The sequence below is a fragment of the Callorhinus ursinus genome, unplaced genomic scaffold (genome assembly GCF_003265705.2).
Source record: "Callorhinus ursinus isolate GAN/ISIS: 27379988/994484 unplaced genomic scaffold, GSC_fseal_2.0 scaffold1, whole genome shotgun sequence".
Classification (NCBI taxonomy): domain Eukaryota; kingdom Metazoa; phylum Chordata; class Mammalia; order Carnivora; family Otariidae; genus Callorhinus; species Callorhinus ursinus.
Genome location: NW_027397063.1, coordinates 119,257,027 through 119,273,612, shown reverse-complemented (window position 1 = coordinate 119,273,612; position 16,586 = coordinate 119,257,027). Strand labels below are relative to the sequence as shown.

General features: G+C 40.3%; 1 protein-coding gene across 1 annotated transcript in view; it reads left to right on the top strand.

Moving 5' to 3' along the window:
* ACP3 (acid phosphatase 3) overlaps positions 1 to 5,459 on the top strand; it is a 46,307-nt gene extending 40,848 nt beyond the window's left edge. Inside the window, exon 11 of the mRNA XM_025882215.2 lies at positions 2,857 to 5,459. Within this exon, the coding sequence (XP_025738000.1) occupies positions 2,857 to 2,975 (119 nt within the window). The 3' untranslated portion in view covers positions 2,976 to 5,459. The remainder of the gene's footprint in view (positions 1 to 2,856) is intronic.
* The last annotated feature ends 11,127 nt before the right edge of the window (positions 5,460 to 16,586 follow it).

The following is a 16,586-nucleotide window of genomic DNA, read 5'->3' as shown; positions in this document are numbered from 1 at the left end:
TACACTTTTATTTTACTATTTATCACATGACCTCATAATTGTCTATCTGGTTCTCCCACTAGATTTTGATGATCCCAAAAGCAGGGATCATGGAACCCCAGAACCCAAAACTGGGTTAGGCCAATAGGTGGCCTAGCATATGGTGTGTGCCCACTGCATGTCTGGGAAAGAATGAAGGAGGAAAAAAGATTGAGAAAGCATATTCCATGGGACTACTATGACAACAGAGCCAATAAAAAAAAAATTGAAAATAAATTTCCAGATACAGAAAGTCACCCATGAACATTAATGAACATTAATTTTAAAGATTCATTAGTCTCTGCCTTCTTCCCTCGTTTCCATTTATTCCTTTCCTTCCTTCCTCAAGTCTGTTCAGTTCCCTCCACCTTTATATTAACTCACAGTGGTAATGGCACCTGTCCACCAGGATCTAATTTTATTAATATTCACCTTCTCATGATGCTAAGAGGCATCCTGACATCATGAGAAAAGCACTGAACTAAGAATTGAGAACCTGTGAATTCTAGATCATTAATTCTTTCCACAAGTATTTATTGAGCACCTGCTATGTGCCAGGTACTATTCTAAGTGCCTGGGATACATTCAGGAACAAAAAAGACAAAGATTTCTGCCTTCATGAAGCTTATATTCTATTAGAGGGAGAGAGGGATGGGTAATAAATAATAAACATAATAAATAAATACTTTGGAAGGTGAGAATCCCAAGTGCCAAGCTGGGGGTGGGTGTGGGGAAGGGGCATATTGGTTGCATCTTTAAAAAGAAAGCCCTCACTGAGAAGATGAAATTTAAGGAGCGCCTGGGTGGCTCAGTTGGTTAGGCATCTGACTTTTGATTTCAGCTTGAGGTCCTGATCTCAGGGTTGTAGGATCGAGCCCCACATCAAGCTCCAGTTTGAGTGGGGAGTCTGCTTCAGATTCTTTCCTTCTGCCCTTCCCCTGCTTGCTCTCTCTCTCTTTCAAATAAATAAATCTAAAAAATAGAAAAAGATGAGATTTGAGCAAAGAAGCTGATGGAGTTAGCTAATACAGAGATTCATGAGCAGAGCATCTAGGCGGTGGTAGCAACTACAGCAAAGGCAGTAAATGGGTGTGTTTCTGGCATGTCTAAGGAAGAACAAGAAGGCCCATGTGGACAAAAGAGTAAGTGAAGGGAGAGTGGTAGGAGAGGAACTCCAAGAGGTTAATCAGGCCAGATGATATAGAGTCTCTTAAACTGTTATCATTAGGACTTTGGCTTTCATTCTGAGTGAGATGAGCATTCATTGCAGACTTTGTTTTAAGTAGAGGAGTGTCATGATTTGACTTGAGGTCATTTGGCTGCTGTGTTGAAAACAGATTGTAGGGGAGAAAGGATAGACACTAGGGAACAAGTCAGGAGGATGTTGTAATAATTCTGGCAAAAGTTGATTATGGTTCAAAACAGGGCGGTGGCAGAGAAGGGGAGAAATCCCTGGTTTCTGGGTATAGTTTTTGGTAGAACCAACAGGATTTCCTGACAGATTGATTATAGAATGTGAGAGAAAGAGAGGAGTCAAGGAATTTTCAAGACTTTGGGGCTGAGATGCTAGAAGAAGGAAGTTTCCATCAAATGAAATGGGGAAGGCTGCAGGGAGAACAGAGTTTGGGGTAGGGGAGGGCACAAGGGAATCAGGAGTTTAGTTTTTGGACTTGCTAAGATTAAAATGCCTATTAGATGTCCAAGGGAATAGGTCAAGTACACAGTTGGATATATGAGTCTTGAGTTTGGGGAAGATTTAAATTTGGAAGTCATTAGTGAACAGATGGTTTTTAAAATCATGAGACTGATAAGCCCACATATTCCAACCCAAATACAATTATTTGCTTATCCTTAGCCAAATTATCTAATCCCTCTACTTTTTTTTTTTTCGTCTCTGTAATGATAAGGTTAGGTGAAATAAGTGATTTTTCAACTGTGTTCCATGGAGCACTAGGGCTTCTGTAGACAGAGCTGCCAGGATCAGAGAGATGTTTGCTCTCCTACTGTCTAAGCCAACAAGCAATCCTTTATTTTTAGGGAAGATCAGACATACATTTAGAGGTGGTACAAATTTATATTTGCGATGTGTGTGTGTGTGTGTGTGTGCGTGTGTAAGGTAATTTTCCAGATAAAATAATGAATAGCATCTCATAAAAAGTGACCCCCTATATCTTTCCATGACTGGTCAGCTCTCAAAGGGATATGTATAAATAAAGGTACAGATTAGCAATAGTACACATCCCAAAAATGCTTGCCACTGTTAACAGGTACTCAAGGTTTCCTCTCTAAAAGATATTTACTGAAAATCATATTCAGAAACTAGAAGATGCTTTTCCATTTCTTTTAGACCTAATTAATGATAGTATTTCCTTTGACCCTGAGACCATGAGCAGTTGATCATTTTAACTGTATAAAAATGCATGAAGTTAATGCTGGGAAAGGACCTTAGAAAAACTTTAATCAAAAAAAAAAGAAAGGCCGGGGGCGGGGGCGCCTGGGTGGCTCATCAGTTAAGCATCTGACTTTGGCCAGGTCACGGTCTCAGGGTCCTGGGATCCAGCCCTGCATCAGGCTCCCTGCTCAGTGGGAAACCTGCTTCCCCCTCTCCCTGCTTGTGTTCCCTCTCCCGCTGTATCTCTCTCTGTCAAATAAATAAAATCTTTAAAAAAAAAAAAAAAACACTATGCTGATTTCAAGCTTGCTTCAGAAATGCCACTGAAGTTCACAATCAAGGCACTGATGTGTGCTCTTCCTATTTTCCTCACCTATTAATTTTACAATCTTTATATTTTCCTAAACCATTAATTTTACATTATTGCTCTTCCAATTTTTCCACAGTTCTAAGGGTCGCCCTTGCCGTTGCCTTTTGCCTGGTGTCTGGTGTCCTAGTGGTGCTGCTGTTTATCCTCCTCCGCCACGGGCCCTGCTGGCACAGGGACCCCTATCGGAACATCTGAATAGATGGCTGGCTAAGGGCGGACACACCGGATCAACCTTCTGGGACACAGCATCTCTCAGTGATGCCTCATTCGAAGGACAGGCTTTCACCGTGTGGACATCACCCTCCCCACACCCTTCCTTTCGAGCCTGTCTAGAGCAGGGTCTGAGCTCATAGAGACTCAGGGACTGAAGGATGAGCCCCAGGTTACCTGGTTAGGTCTCCAGATGGTTACCCTCTTCATTGTAGTGCAGGCTTCTCATTCTCGGCTAGAAGGAGGCTCTTCTGCAAAGGATAGTTACACTCTCTGGCACGGATGTCTAGAAAGAAAGAAGAAATCGAACTCCAATCAGCCTTTTTCCTGCAAAGAGCAAAAGGTTACAATGTGTGCCAAAGACATAGATTAAAGAAGACTGGAAAATGAGGACAATTAAACTAGAAGTAGTATCATGTAGGATGCTTCTTAGGAAGTAAGACCCAATTAGAAGGTATAAATAAATCATCTCTTTAGCTGTTAAGTAGATTGAATACAAACATGTACACACTCCTGAAAAGAAACTCCTACCCAGTGTTTGGTAGCTAACAGATTTCTGTATGTGTATGTGTGTGTGTTAACACATAGCTGTATTGAAACTGCCTTAGAGAGAGGCATTTCATGCTCAGAACCTGTAATATCAACTCCTGTAATGGTAGCTCAGGTCATTTCCCCCACAACTTCTATAATGGGAAATAACTGGAAATTCCAGGCAGCCACGTTTCTTCTTTTTTACCTCTACCATCATCAGACCTAGATACTTTTATAGTTCCGATTTCTTTATTTTATCTTAAAAGTAAGAGATTTACTTTGATGAGAACTTTTCATGGCCATGATGAAATAATAATGTATTTAATCACCACAAATAGATCTGAATTTCTCAAGTGACAAACTAGAAAGAAAAGTGAGCTGAAGGTTGATGACACCCTGCCTCAGCTCTGCACTGGCTTCAGACCAACAACTTGGAACAAGTTATTTTAAGTCTTAAACCTTGGTTTCGTAATCTAAAAATGAAGAGTCTGGACTAGATGAACATAGGAGTCACATCTAGTTCTCATGTTTGGTGAACAACTTTTCATTTCATGCTACGGACTGGTCATTGTCCAAGCAAGCACTTTCATGAATGATACCATTGCATTTAGCCTGAAATGTATTCTAAACAATCTTATCCCACACTGAGCCTTTAACCATCCAGTTGGTGGGAAATTCAGTCTCATTCATTGGTAGGGTTCTTCACCTTCTCAGGTATTACTAAAGGTCCCAGAATGTAATTGGTGGGAAGAGTTGGATAAGGGTCCTAGTCTAGGCTGCTGTCCACCCTGGTCTCCAATAAACACACTGTCCATTCATTCCCACATGGTGTCCTGAAGGTAGGCAGAGGACATCTGTGCATGGCTTCCAAGGCCACAAACTGGGATTTCGCCATCCTGACATTGTCCCGTCCCCTTCCTGGGGTGATGCCTATAAACCAGAAACCCTCCTAGAACCCTGCCCCATCTCTTAGTCTCAGGAATCTTCCTCTCCCCTTGGATTCCACAGCTTTCTCCTGTAAACTTCAAGCATTTACCTCTATCACTTTCTACATAATTCTCCCTGAGCCAAAGCTATTGCAAAAAAAAAAAAAAAAAAAAGCCTGAGAAGGAGAAAGTTGTGTTCTCTTGCCTGGCAACTGCTGCTTCCTCCTGCAACACAAAAGGCATGTAGGCAAAGAAATGCAAGATCTGGCTTCATTCTCAACCTGAGAAGGGGAAAAACATCTATAGCAGCGAGAACAAAGGACAAATTACTCTCTCTGTAAAGTGGCCAGCCATTTTAGTAACGAGACCATAACATCTTATGCTAAGTCATGAGATTTGAAAATAGAAGTAGAAAATAGAACCATAAGTCATGAATTTTCTTACTTACTTAACAAACATTGATAAAGGACCTATTTGCTAATCGCTGAACTAATTGTCCATCCCTAATGCAATTATTAAGGTGTTTGACCCCAACAATAGCCTTATACAGGGTTGATAGAATGTAAAAGTAGAAGCATTCACAACCTTTCCCTAATATCATCTTTTAATACTGGCAGTGGCTAAAAGGACTCCTACTTTCTATTGTTTCTGGATTTTTTTTTAAGATTTTATTTATTTATTTATTTGACAGAGAAACACACAGCCAGAGAGGGAACACAAGCAGGGGGAGTGGGAGAGGGAGAAGCAGGCTTCCCGCTGAGCAGGGAGCCCCATGCAATGCAGGGCTCCATCCCAGAACCCCGGGACCACGGCCCGATCAGAAGGCAGATGCCTAACGACTGAGCCACCCAGGCACCCCTGGATTTTTTTTTTAATATCCCCCATTTCTCTTCCTTTACCATCTCTTGATTATTGTAAAGAAAGCTCTCACTCCCAACTTAATTGTGTCTTTTACCTTCCACAGAGCTGCTCTGTTGATAAACACTGTAATTGTTTTTCATAGTTCATGACAGAATAAAAAATCACAAGTGAGAAATGATCTATAGTGACAAGAGAACACAAATGCACTGTAACATTCCTCAGGAAATAAGCTAATCATCCATCTTTTACAGAGAAATATGCAAATTCCCTCTACTGATAAAAGTGATCTTTTCAGATGGGTCGGAGAAGCTCAGTTGACACGAGGATAAATATTGTTTGAAAGATAACTGCTAGGATTGAGATAACTTCTGTTCTGCAATGTATTGCCCACTTTGGGCAGTTTGAATCCGTATAGAGGCCTTTGTACAGGATTAAAATAATGTTGTAATTACCACATCAATGTAGGAAATGCCCTAACATAAAAAATACCAATATACATGTAGAAAAGTTCTGAGGAAATTGTAGGTAGAGAATTCCTAGCTAGAATGGCATTGCGTAAAGAAAGTATTAAGAGAATATGATTATAAAAAGAATAATTTATGGTATTAAAAGAGTACAAGCCTTAGAAGCAAACATTTTATTGGAAGTCATTCAACCAACAAACTTTTTTATATTAGAAATGGCATTCCTTCTCCCTGAATTCAGTCATGTTCCCTCTTCTCCCAACTTCCTGTTCTCACTCTGTCTTGTTCTAATATTGCTAGCATTGATCCTTTCTTCATTGCCAGGGGAGTGTCTTGGCAAGTGAAAGCCAAAATGTGAGTTTTCTCCTTCAAAACTCTCTTTATAGAAACCCCCTTTGAGTAGTAATGGATGTGTGCTACATATTGATGCTTTAGAACAGCACTGAATAATAGAAACACAATGCAAGCCACGAATAAGGACCACATATGGGTTTTAAAATAAACATAAAATTAATTCTAATAAAATTTAGTTAACCCAGTGCTGTGAAAAAAAAACACTTCAACATGTAATTAATATTTTAAAAATTATTAATGAGATATTTTTCAGTTTTTTTTTTTAAGTATTTGAAATCTGATGTGTATTTTACCCTTACAGCACATCTCAGTTTGAACTAGATACATGTCGAGTTTCAACAGCCATATGTGGCCGGTGGCTACCATATTGGACAATCACACTTTACACCACAAGACAAAATTTTTGAAGCAGAAAGAAAGTTTTGGATTTTTTTTTTAAGTTTTTTTAATTTGCAAGATTCACTTTCAGGTTATTGTGAAGAAAAGAAAGTCATCTTTCTTATAAGTCTACATCTGACTGTTTTTGTATGTGTGCTGAATTGATCAAGGATTTTTCCGAAATGTTTTATTTGCAGACCTGTCTTAACAGCAGCACCCCAGACTGGTTCCAAAACCATCCTATACTAAATGAACTAGTTCATCTTCTAATAAAATTTCTAAAGAAGGAATCTGACAACACACTTAGAATATAAGTACTGTTAGATTGGGGTAGGAGTGCCTTTTAAATTTTTTATTAAAATTTTTGTTACAAGTGATTGTATTTAAAACAAAAATAAATTCATTAATACAGAAGGGTATAAAATACAAGGTAAAAGTTCTTTCTACCCACTTCCGTTCATCAGAGGCAATCCTGTCAAAAATATCTGGTTTTAGTTCTTCTAGTGACTAGCATGAATTTTATGAGCTATACTTATACCTAGATTTTCTAAAATTTCACATTTTTCCCTGCTCTTATAATGCATGATGTCCTCTTTCTTATACTATTTTTTTTCATTTTCTTGAAGTGATTTTTTTATTTTTTTTAAAGATTTTATTTATTTATTTGACAGAGAGAGAGATAGCAAGAGCAGGAACACAAGCAGGGGGAGTGGGAGAGGGAGAGGCAGGCTTCCCGCTGAGCAGGGAGCCTGATGTGGGACTTGATCCCAGGACCCTGGGACCATGACCTGAGCTGAAGGCAGACACTTAATGACTGAGCCACCCAGGCGCCCCTCTTGAAGTAATTTTTTAAAAGATACTTGAGCACTAAGCTTTCTGATTATGCCATGTCCAAATATGTGTGTATTTTGCCCTTCCACTTACCTATCAGTCAGCAAGGTATACATTCTCAGGTTGAAATCATTTTGCCCCAGAATGTGAATGTAGTATTCTGTTGTCTTCTAACATACAGGACGGCTGATGAAAAGTCTGATTGGTATCATTCTAATCCAAAGTAAGTAATCTGGTGGTGTTTCTTTCTTTTCTTTTTTTTTTCTTCTAAATCTTTTTAAGATATTCTTTTTATCCATGGAATTCTGAAATTTCACTAGAACTAGATACACGCTAGGCATGTATATCTCTTTCCTGTCTAATTAAATCTGGCTTACACTTGTCTTTGACTCAGGAAAATTGTATTCTTGAACTTGAAATTCCTGGATTTATCCTCCATGCTCAACTTCTCTCACCTGTTTTCCAGCTTTTTAATATTTCTCTACATCCTAGGAAATTTTATTTTCCAGACACTAATTTAGTCTTCAGCAACTCCGTTCTTCTTTTTTTATTTCTAAGAATACGTTCCTATTTGATTGCTCCTTTTTCATAATGGCCACTTCTTATTTTATGAATGTAATCTATTCTTGAATCTTTAAGAATCCTACTTGGGGGGCGCCTGGGTGGCTCAGTTGGTTGGGCATCTGCCTTCGGCTCAGGTCATGATCTCAGGATCCTGGGATCAATCCCCGTGTTGGGCTCCCTGCTTAGCAGGGAGTCTGCTTCTCCCTCTCCCTCTGCCCCTCCACGCCCCCGCCCCCACTTGTGCACGCTTTCTCTCAAATAAATAAAATCTTAAAAAAAAAAAAAATCCTACTTGGAATTTTTTTCAAGTTCTCCTCTGCTCCCTAAATTACCTCTGTTTCTCAGGGCTCAGTTGTTTTAATTTATTAATCTTGGACTTTCTCTTTCATGCTCTGGGTTTTTCTCAAATATTCAGGAATCATAATCCACAAATGAAGAATTCTATGGATTAGTAGGGATGGCTGGTCTTGATTTCCCTTTTAGTCATGTATATCTGTTTTCCCAACAAATATCTTCTTGAATAACTGCATTAAGAACCTCGTTTGCTTGGAATATTACTTACAATGTGATGAGTGAAGCTCCAACCTTATCTGTGGCTCCCTCAGAATGAATCACGTTCATCTCTTGTGGGTCTGACTACAATTTCCGCATTTTGACTTCTTCATCAGTTCAATCCTATCTGCTTATCTTTGAAGAATTTCACAAAATATCTAATCTGCCACTGCCACTTTCTGTAGCACTGTTATGATTTCATTCTTATTTTTAACATCTTTTACATTACTGCAGGAAAACATTGGGAGGAAGGGAAGTTAGGTGCAATAGGTCTTTTTTTTTTCCCCCTAACAGGAAACCCTGAGTTTGTTTTTCTAGCAAAGAGGTCTATAATTGTGTCCACCAAAGTTAAGAAAGTTAGCCATGCCATTCAGTGAAGGAAAATCAAAAAAAGACATAACGCTATGTACACAATTTAATCTCACCAACATTTGCTAAGTGCCCACTCTTAGAATGAAGTAGGGTACCTAGTTTCTCTCATATTTTTCTCTTTTTTTTAAGATTTTATTTATTTGTCAGAGAGAGAGAGCACAAACAGGGGAAGTGGCAGGCAGAGGGAGAAGCAGACTCCCCATTGAGCAGGGAACCTGATGCGGGGCTTCCATCCCAGGACCCAGGGATCATGACCTGAGCCGAAGGCAGGTGCTTAACTGACTGAGCCACCCAGGCATCCCTCTCTCATATTTTTCAAAGAGAATCTTAGCTCAAGGAAAGGTTAAGTACCATTGTGCCATTATTTGACATAAGGAATACAGTACTAAATTATTTGTAGACCTTCATAAAGCTCACAAATCCATAATTTCTTTAACTGGGCTTTCTGTTTTTACTAGCTTATATTATTTTTCCTTCACAGTGCCTCAAGGACTTGGCCCTTCCTTTGTAGTGCTGTCACCAAATTTTACCTTTCAGTACATGTCTGGTTTTAAACCACATGGCCTCCTCATCCTTCTAGTTAATTTTGCACAAAACGTACATATTCCCCCTGAAGGTCGCTGTAGAAGTCTGGACTGTCTTACCAAGAAGGGGCCTGGTGGGCTGCCAGGGTATCCCCCAATATGAGAAACCTGAGAGCCTTGATGACTGGTGAACGAACACAGGACCCCATAGGCAACGGCTCCAAATGGGGACTGATGTCACCAGCTTAAAGCTGCTGCCTCAGAAAGAGTTTTGGGAGGTGGGTTCCCTCCACCCCGGGGGTTCTGCAGGTGGTTCGGAACTGACTGAAACTCTGCAGGCCTGGAGGCAGCTGACAAGATGTGTTCCAGTGGAGCCAGGGACCTAGAACAGAGCAACTATAGGGAGAGACAGGACCACCAGAGTACGTGCATCTGCCTAACCCAAGCTGTAACCGACACAAATGCGCATTTTCTCCCTGAAGGCCGAGCTGGAGAAATCTGGACTGCCTTGCCAGAGTTGGGATGTGCAGGATATCCTCCAGTAAGAGACACTTGCTGGATGGAGAAGCCGATACCCCATCAAACAGCTAGTCCAGACTGGGGCTGTTGTCAGTTTAAAGCTGCAGACTCAGGAAGCTTTGGGGGAGTGGGCCTCCCTCCTCCCTGTAGGCTCATTCTGGAGCTCCACAGGCCTGGAGTGCCCCCACAGGCTAAGGCCAGCTGACAAGGTGTGGTTTGGGCCTGCACACACCACACAGTTCTGTGTAGCCAGGGAACTGGAAGAGGGCAGGTGTGGGGGTAGGCTGGGTCAAAAGAGAAGGCTGTTCCAGGTAGCCGGCATCTTCTGAATTCCAATCTGAACCTACGCAAGTGCACATATTCGCCCTGAAGTTACAGCTGGAGGAATCTGGACTGCCCTTCCAGAATGGGGTCTGGTGGGCAGCCGGGGTATCCTTCACTAAGACGTACCCGGGAGCCTCGATTATTGGTATAGACCCTATCCAGCAGCCAGTCCAAATGGGGACTGCCTGTGGGCAGTCTAAATTGCCTCCTCAGAAGGAATTTTGCACGGTGTGCTCCCTCCACCCTAGATGCCATGCAGGTGATTCTGGACTGGCTGGGGTCCACAGGCCTGGAGGGCTCAGGTTTCCCAAGGCAGGCTGACGTGGTATGTACAGTAACAAGGGCCAGAACTGGAAGAGAGCAAGTGTCTGGAGAGGCCAAGTCTCACGGGAGCGGGCTATTGGGGGTACAAGACATCTGCCTAATTCCAAGCCTTAACCAACACATATTCATATGCAGGCATACCTCAGAGATATTGGGGTTCAGTTCCAGTCACTTGTAATAAAGCAAATACTACATTAAATGAGTCCATTGAAATTTTTGGTTTCCCAGTGTATATACAAGTTATATTTGGGGCACCTGGGTGACTCAGTTTGTTGAGCATCCGACTCTTGATTTCAGCTCAGGTCATGATCTCAGGGTTGTGAGATAGAGCGCCGCATTGGGCTCAGAGGGCTGAGTGTGGAGCCTACTTAAGATTCTCTCTCTCTCCCCTTGCCCCTCCCTGCTCACGCTCTTTCTTTCTCTCTCTAAAAAAAAGGGGGGGTATATTTATACTGTACTGTAGTCTATTAAATGTGCAGCAGCATTATGTCTAAAAAAAAGTACATACCTTAAAGAACACTTGATTGCTGAAAAATGCTAACCATCATCTGAGCTTTCAGCAAGTCATAACCACTGATCACAGATCACCATAACAAATATAATAATGAAAAAGTTCAAAATATTGCAAGAATTACCAAAATGTGACACAGAGACACAAAGTAAGCAACTGGTGTTGGAAAGATGGCACCAATAGATTTGTTCAGTGCAGGGTTGCCACAGACTTTCAATTTTTAAAAAAATACAGTATCTATGAAGCACAATAAAATGAAGTACGCCTGTATTCTTAAGATTCCTTTCGGACCCTTGTTCAAGAACATACATTGGTTTGATTCAAACTACATTCACTATGAATACTTGTTGATCTACCGAGCTGACACTATTTTTGGTGCTAACTGTATCACATTTTGATCAGTTTCAAGCTGGAGGGGTTTCATGAAACCCCACCTCAAATTCATTGATTACAGAGACATTGCCAAACTATAACTAAACCAGTAGTTCTCAAACTTCAGTGTGCATAAGAATCTACAAGGATGCGGGGCGCCTGGGTGGCTCAGTTGGTTAAGTGGCTGCCTTTGGCTCAAGTCATGATCTCAGGGTCCTGGAATCCAGCCCCGCATCGGGCTCCCTGCTCGGTGGGGAGTCTGCTCCTCCATCTCCCTCTGCCCCTCTGCCCTGCTTGTGCGTTCCCTCTCTCTCTCTCTCTCTCTCTCATGAGCGTGCACTTTCTCTCTCTCTCAAATGAATAAATAAAAAATATTTTTAAAAAAGAATCTACAAGTATGCTTGTTAAAAATTCAGATTCCCAGTCCTCAGTCCCGGAAATTCTGATTTAGTAAACCTAGAAATTTGCCTTTTTAGCAGGTATCACATCTGATTCTGCTACAGGCTGTTCTCGACCTTGTTTTGAGAAACCCTGCTCTAAACTATGCAGTAAAGCCCTCAGGCTGAGCAGAGCACTTATCGGCTACTTCAGGTTTATCTACTCCACCAAGAGTCTGTGAAGTAAGGCACCCGGGTGGCTCAGTTAAGCGTCTGCCTTCAGCTCAGGTCATGATCTCAGGGGTCCTGGGATCAAGTCCAAAAAAAAAAAAAAAAAGAGTCTGTGAAGTAACTCAGAGGTCTAAACTGCCTTAATTAAGTAGACATCGAAAATGTATTTTCAAAAAAAGAATCATAGAAGAAGTTGGAAACAAGCTCACATTCTGAAATGTAGTTTTAGTAAGCCTCACCTGAAGAATAGAGGAAATTAAAGAATTAAGGCCTATTAAAATTGTGGTTTTAAGAACAAAGAGTGATGGCTCTTCAAAAAGGTCAGCCATTCACAATTTGCGGTTCCCAAAATAAGAAATTGTGTTATTAAATGAATAGAAATATGTTTACAGTGATCATATTCCCAGTCCCAAGCATAGGAAAAATAAACTTACAATGCAATAAAATATTTGAAACAGTAACTTCCCTGAAAAAACCTGGGGCAAATAGTAACCTTACCAAAGCTAAGTAAGTAACATACCAATACCAAAGCTAAGTAAGTAACATACCAAAAGAAAATTTAAAGCCAAACTTTATTTTTTAATTCTTTTTAAGATTTTGTTTTATTTATTTATTTGAGAGAGCAAGCACAAGCGGGAGGGAGGGGGAGGGGAGAGGGGTAGAAGCAGACTCCCCACTAAGCAGGGAGACGGACAGGAGGCTGGATCCCAGGACCCTGAGCTCATGATCTGAGCCAGAGGCAAATGCTTAACTGACTGAGCCACCTAGGGCCCCTAAAGTCAAACTTTAATATGTAACTCTTTGTTGTTGTATCTTCTAAAAGAACTTGGTGGTACTTGTTAGTACCACCATTTCCTGTCTATCTTCCATCCCCCTTACACACGTTGTACAAAGTAAATCATACTTGAATAAGATAGATGGAAGAAAATAAAACACACGTCCCTTCTTCAATCTTTATAAGTGTATTTTTTTTAAAGATTTTATTTATTTATTTGAGAGAGAGAGAGAATGAGAGATAGAAAGCACGAGAGGAAAGAGGGTCAGAGGGAGAAGCAGACTCCCTGCTGAGCAGGAAGCCCGATGTGGGACTCGATCCCGGGACTCCAGGATCATGACCTGGGCCGAAGGCAGTCGCTTAACCAACTGAGCCACCCAGGCTCCCTATAAGTGTATTTTTTCCTTTTTTTTGGCAATGTCTATTCACATATATGTCTGATCTACCTATAATCAAATTATTTAAAAATTTTATAGAAGAGGAGCCAAGTCTTTTAAACCAAATTTTTGTCAAGTACTTGTGTGTTAAATGTTACTATTCTTGGGGCGCATGGGTGGCTCAGTTGGTTGGGTGGCCAACTCTTGATTTTGGCTGGCGTCATGATCTCAGGGTCCTGAGATCAAGCCTGGCGTCAGGTTCCGACCTGGGTGTGGAACCTGCTTAAGATTCTCTCTCTCCCTCTCTGCTCCTACCCCCTATAAAAAAATAATAATAATAAAATTTAAAAATGAAAAAAAGGTACTATTTTTCGTGAAGTGACTCAAGGAGAATATTATTCAATACCATTATCAAACATGGGGAACAAAAGAGAATAAGGTAGTGGAGCCAAATTGCATGGGTTCAAATCCATGCTCTGCCACTTGCTAGCCATATGATCCTGGGCAAGTTATTTAACATTCCCATGCCTCAGTTTCCTCATCTGTAAATGGGAATAATTATAGTACCTACCTCAGGGAATTGTTATAGGAATAAACAGGTTAATATTTGTAAAGTGCCAGGAACAGTGCCTGGCACATAGTAAACACCATATAAGGGTTTGTTAAATGTTGAATGAAAAGACAGGAATTTATCATTCCCAGCTAAAAATTTATGATTTTGAGTTTTATAAAGTTAAAAGAAATAACCATGAGATGTCATTTTTCATTAGTTCTTGCTATAATCTTGAAAGCAGGGTTGTTTTTATTCTCCCGATCTTCTTATACCACATCTTGAAATGACAACCATTATTAAAATGATGAAAAGTTTCATTTGGTGGAAGAATAAGAAAACTCGAGATCTTATTAAAAATATTACTTTGGTTGGGGATTTATTTCTGAGAGAATATAATATTCTTAATGTTCTCTGGAAAAATCAAAGCAACTAGATTTTATTTTTTTTTAAGATTTTATTTATTTGAGACAGAGAGAATGAGAGAGAGAGCACATGAGAGGGGGGAGGGTCAGAGGGAGAAGCAGACTCTCTGCCGAGCAGAGAGCCCGATGTGGGACTTGATCCCGGGACTCCACGATCATGACCTGAGCCGAAGGCAGTCGCTTAACCAACTGAGCCACCCAGGCGCCCAGGTGCCTGGGTGACTCAGTCAGTTAAGCATCTGACTCTTTTTTTTTTTTTAATTTTATTTATTTACTTGAGACAGAATGAGAGAGAGAGAGAGAGAGAGCACATGAGAGGGGGGAGGGTCAGAGGGAGAGTAACTAGATTTTAGCACAAGGTGAACTGTAATAGAATGCGTAGAAAATAAAAGTCATTAAAACACGAAGATTCCACAGTGAGGCCAGCTTAAGTTATTACCAATTCAGTGGGAGGGTAGATACTGCAAACAAACCAAAAACAAGCAAATGAGTGGTTTTCTAAAGATCTGTTATCTTGTTAATGATAGAATAATTTCAAGTAGACTAATACTGAATATAGGTGGTAGATAGCTTTCTTTCTTTAATCTCTTGCTATAGGTTAACTTCTTTCTTATAATTATAGATGTGAATTACCTCCTCTGTGCCCAGGCTTCAATGACCTCAATGAAGGAGACATGACAATGTCTCCAAAATTGAACAGACTGCTGGTGAATGGGGGCCCTTCAGTAACTTGGTGATTTGAGGCAGGATCTAGTCATCCCCGCGATCAGACTGTGAAGCAGCTTTTCCAGGCGGCATTTCTGTTCTCTCTCCAGTGAGTCTGCAGAAAATCATGAATGGTCCTTTCTCACAGCATGCAAATCCTGGGTAGAGTATGCTACCAAGTTCCTCAAACAGTCACTTTGCTCATCTTCTTTTTCCTTTCTACACAGATCATCTTCCTGGCCTCTCGAGGGTGACATTCAGTTCAGATCATTCATCATGTACAAAATTACCTCCCTTGGTTTTCCAAAAGACTGACAGGGACAAATGGGCGCCTGGGTGGCTCAGTTGGTTAAGCGACTGCCTTCAGCTCAGGTCATGATCCTGGAGTCCCGGGATCGAGTCCCACATCGGGCTCCCTGCTCAGCAGGGAGTCTGCTTCTCCCTCTGACCCTCTTCCCTCTCATGCTCTCTATCTCTCATTCTCTCTCTTTCAAATAAATAAATAAAAGCTTTAAAAAAAATGGAGATGAGAAAGCATTTATAATGCTTTTAATGCAATGAAGTTTCCAAACATAAGACATTAAGAAGCTGTTATTTTCATAATTTAAACATTTTACCTTTATATATATGCAATTCCTATGAAGTTATTCTTTGTTAAAATGTGGAAAAGTACCCATATGAATGGGAATTTGCGAACTGGGAACACCCTAGTTTCACTAAAATAATTGATGAAACATTCCTGAAACATTCCTGTGGTCAACAAAGAAATTTTGTACATTCATTTAAGAAACACTTATATGGCACTTACTATGGGCTAGTCCTGTGAGGTAGGTACGAATAGTAATGTCATGCCCGTTTTACAGATGGGGAGACTGAGGCGAAGTGATCTGCCTACAGTCACAGAGCTGGAATGTGGCAAGGATGGGATCTGAGCCCAAGATGTCCTCTTCTAGACAGCACGTTTTTAAACTGCTAAACCATACTACCTTCCTTTAAGGAAAAGTACTCAGGTAAGATTCTCAGAAAATCATCACATTCTTATTTTATTTTTGTTGTGTTTCTTCTATCCAAAATGTCTCACTTGTGCGATGTTAATGCCTAAAGAAAATGACCGCTAAGATGGTATGTGAGTCCCATTCAAGTAGAACGTCGTTTTATTTTGGTAATTTCAAACTGTCTTCATTAATGTCTTAATGAAATTGAGTTGGGTGTTTTTTAATTTTTTTAACTTCATTTAGGATAATAACATTCCTATCTGGCCATTTCAAAATCCCTGAAAGATTTAGGAAGTAGCTGACAAAATATGTTATTCTCCTGATTAAATCTGACCTGCCACAATCACATAAACATGACCTTAAAGTGCAATAGGATATGAAGATAAGATCAGATACTCTCACAATTTTATGAATGACATTTTGGGTCTAAGATATTCAAGTTAATGATCTAATATGTTGATGAAATAATCAGATACGTGTTAATAACTCAGCTCTCCCTTAGCTCCACTTAACAAAAAATTAGTGCTGAGAACTCCGAGTTGTTAGATCTCCCCCTCATTTTCAGGCTGCAAAACCCCTGCCAAATCATATCATCACAACTGAACAGCTGATTAGTATTGCAAGTCCATTATAAGCCCCTCAAAGAGTGCTAAACCTTGACACCAAATAAATAAATAAATAAATAAATAAATAAATAAATAAATAAATAAGGACAAGTTTCCAGAAACCAGAGCACATGAACCAGGGCACATGA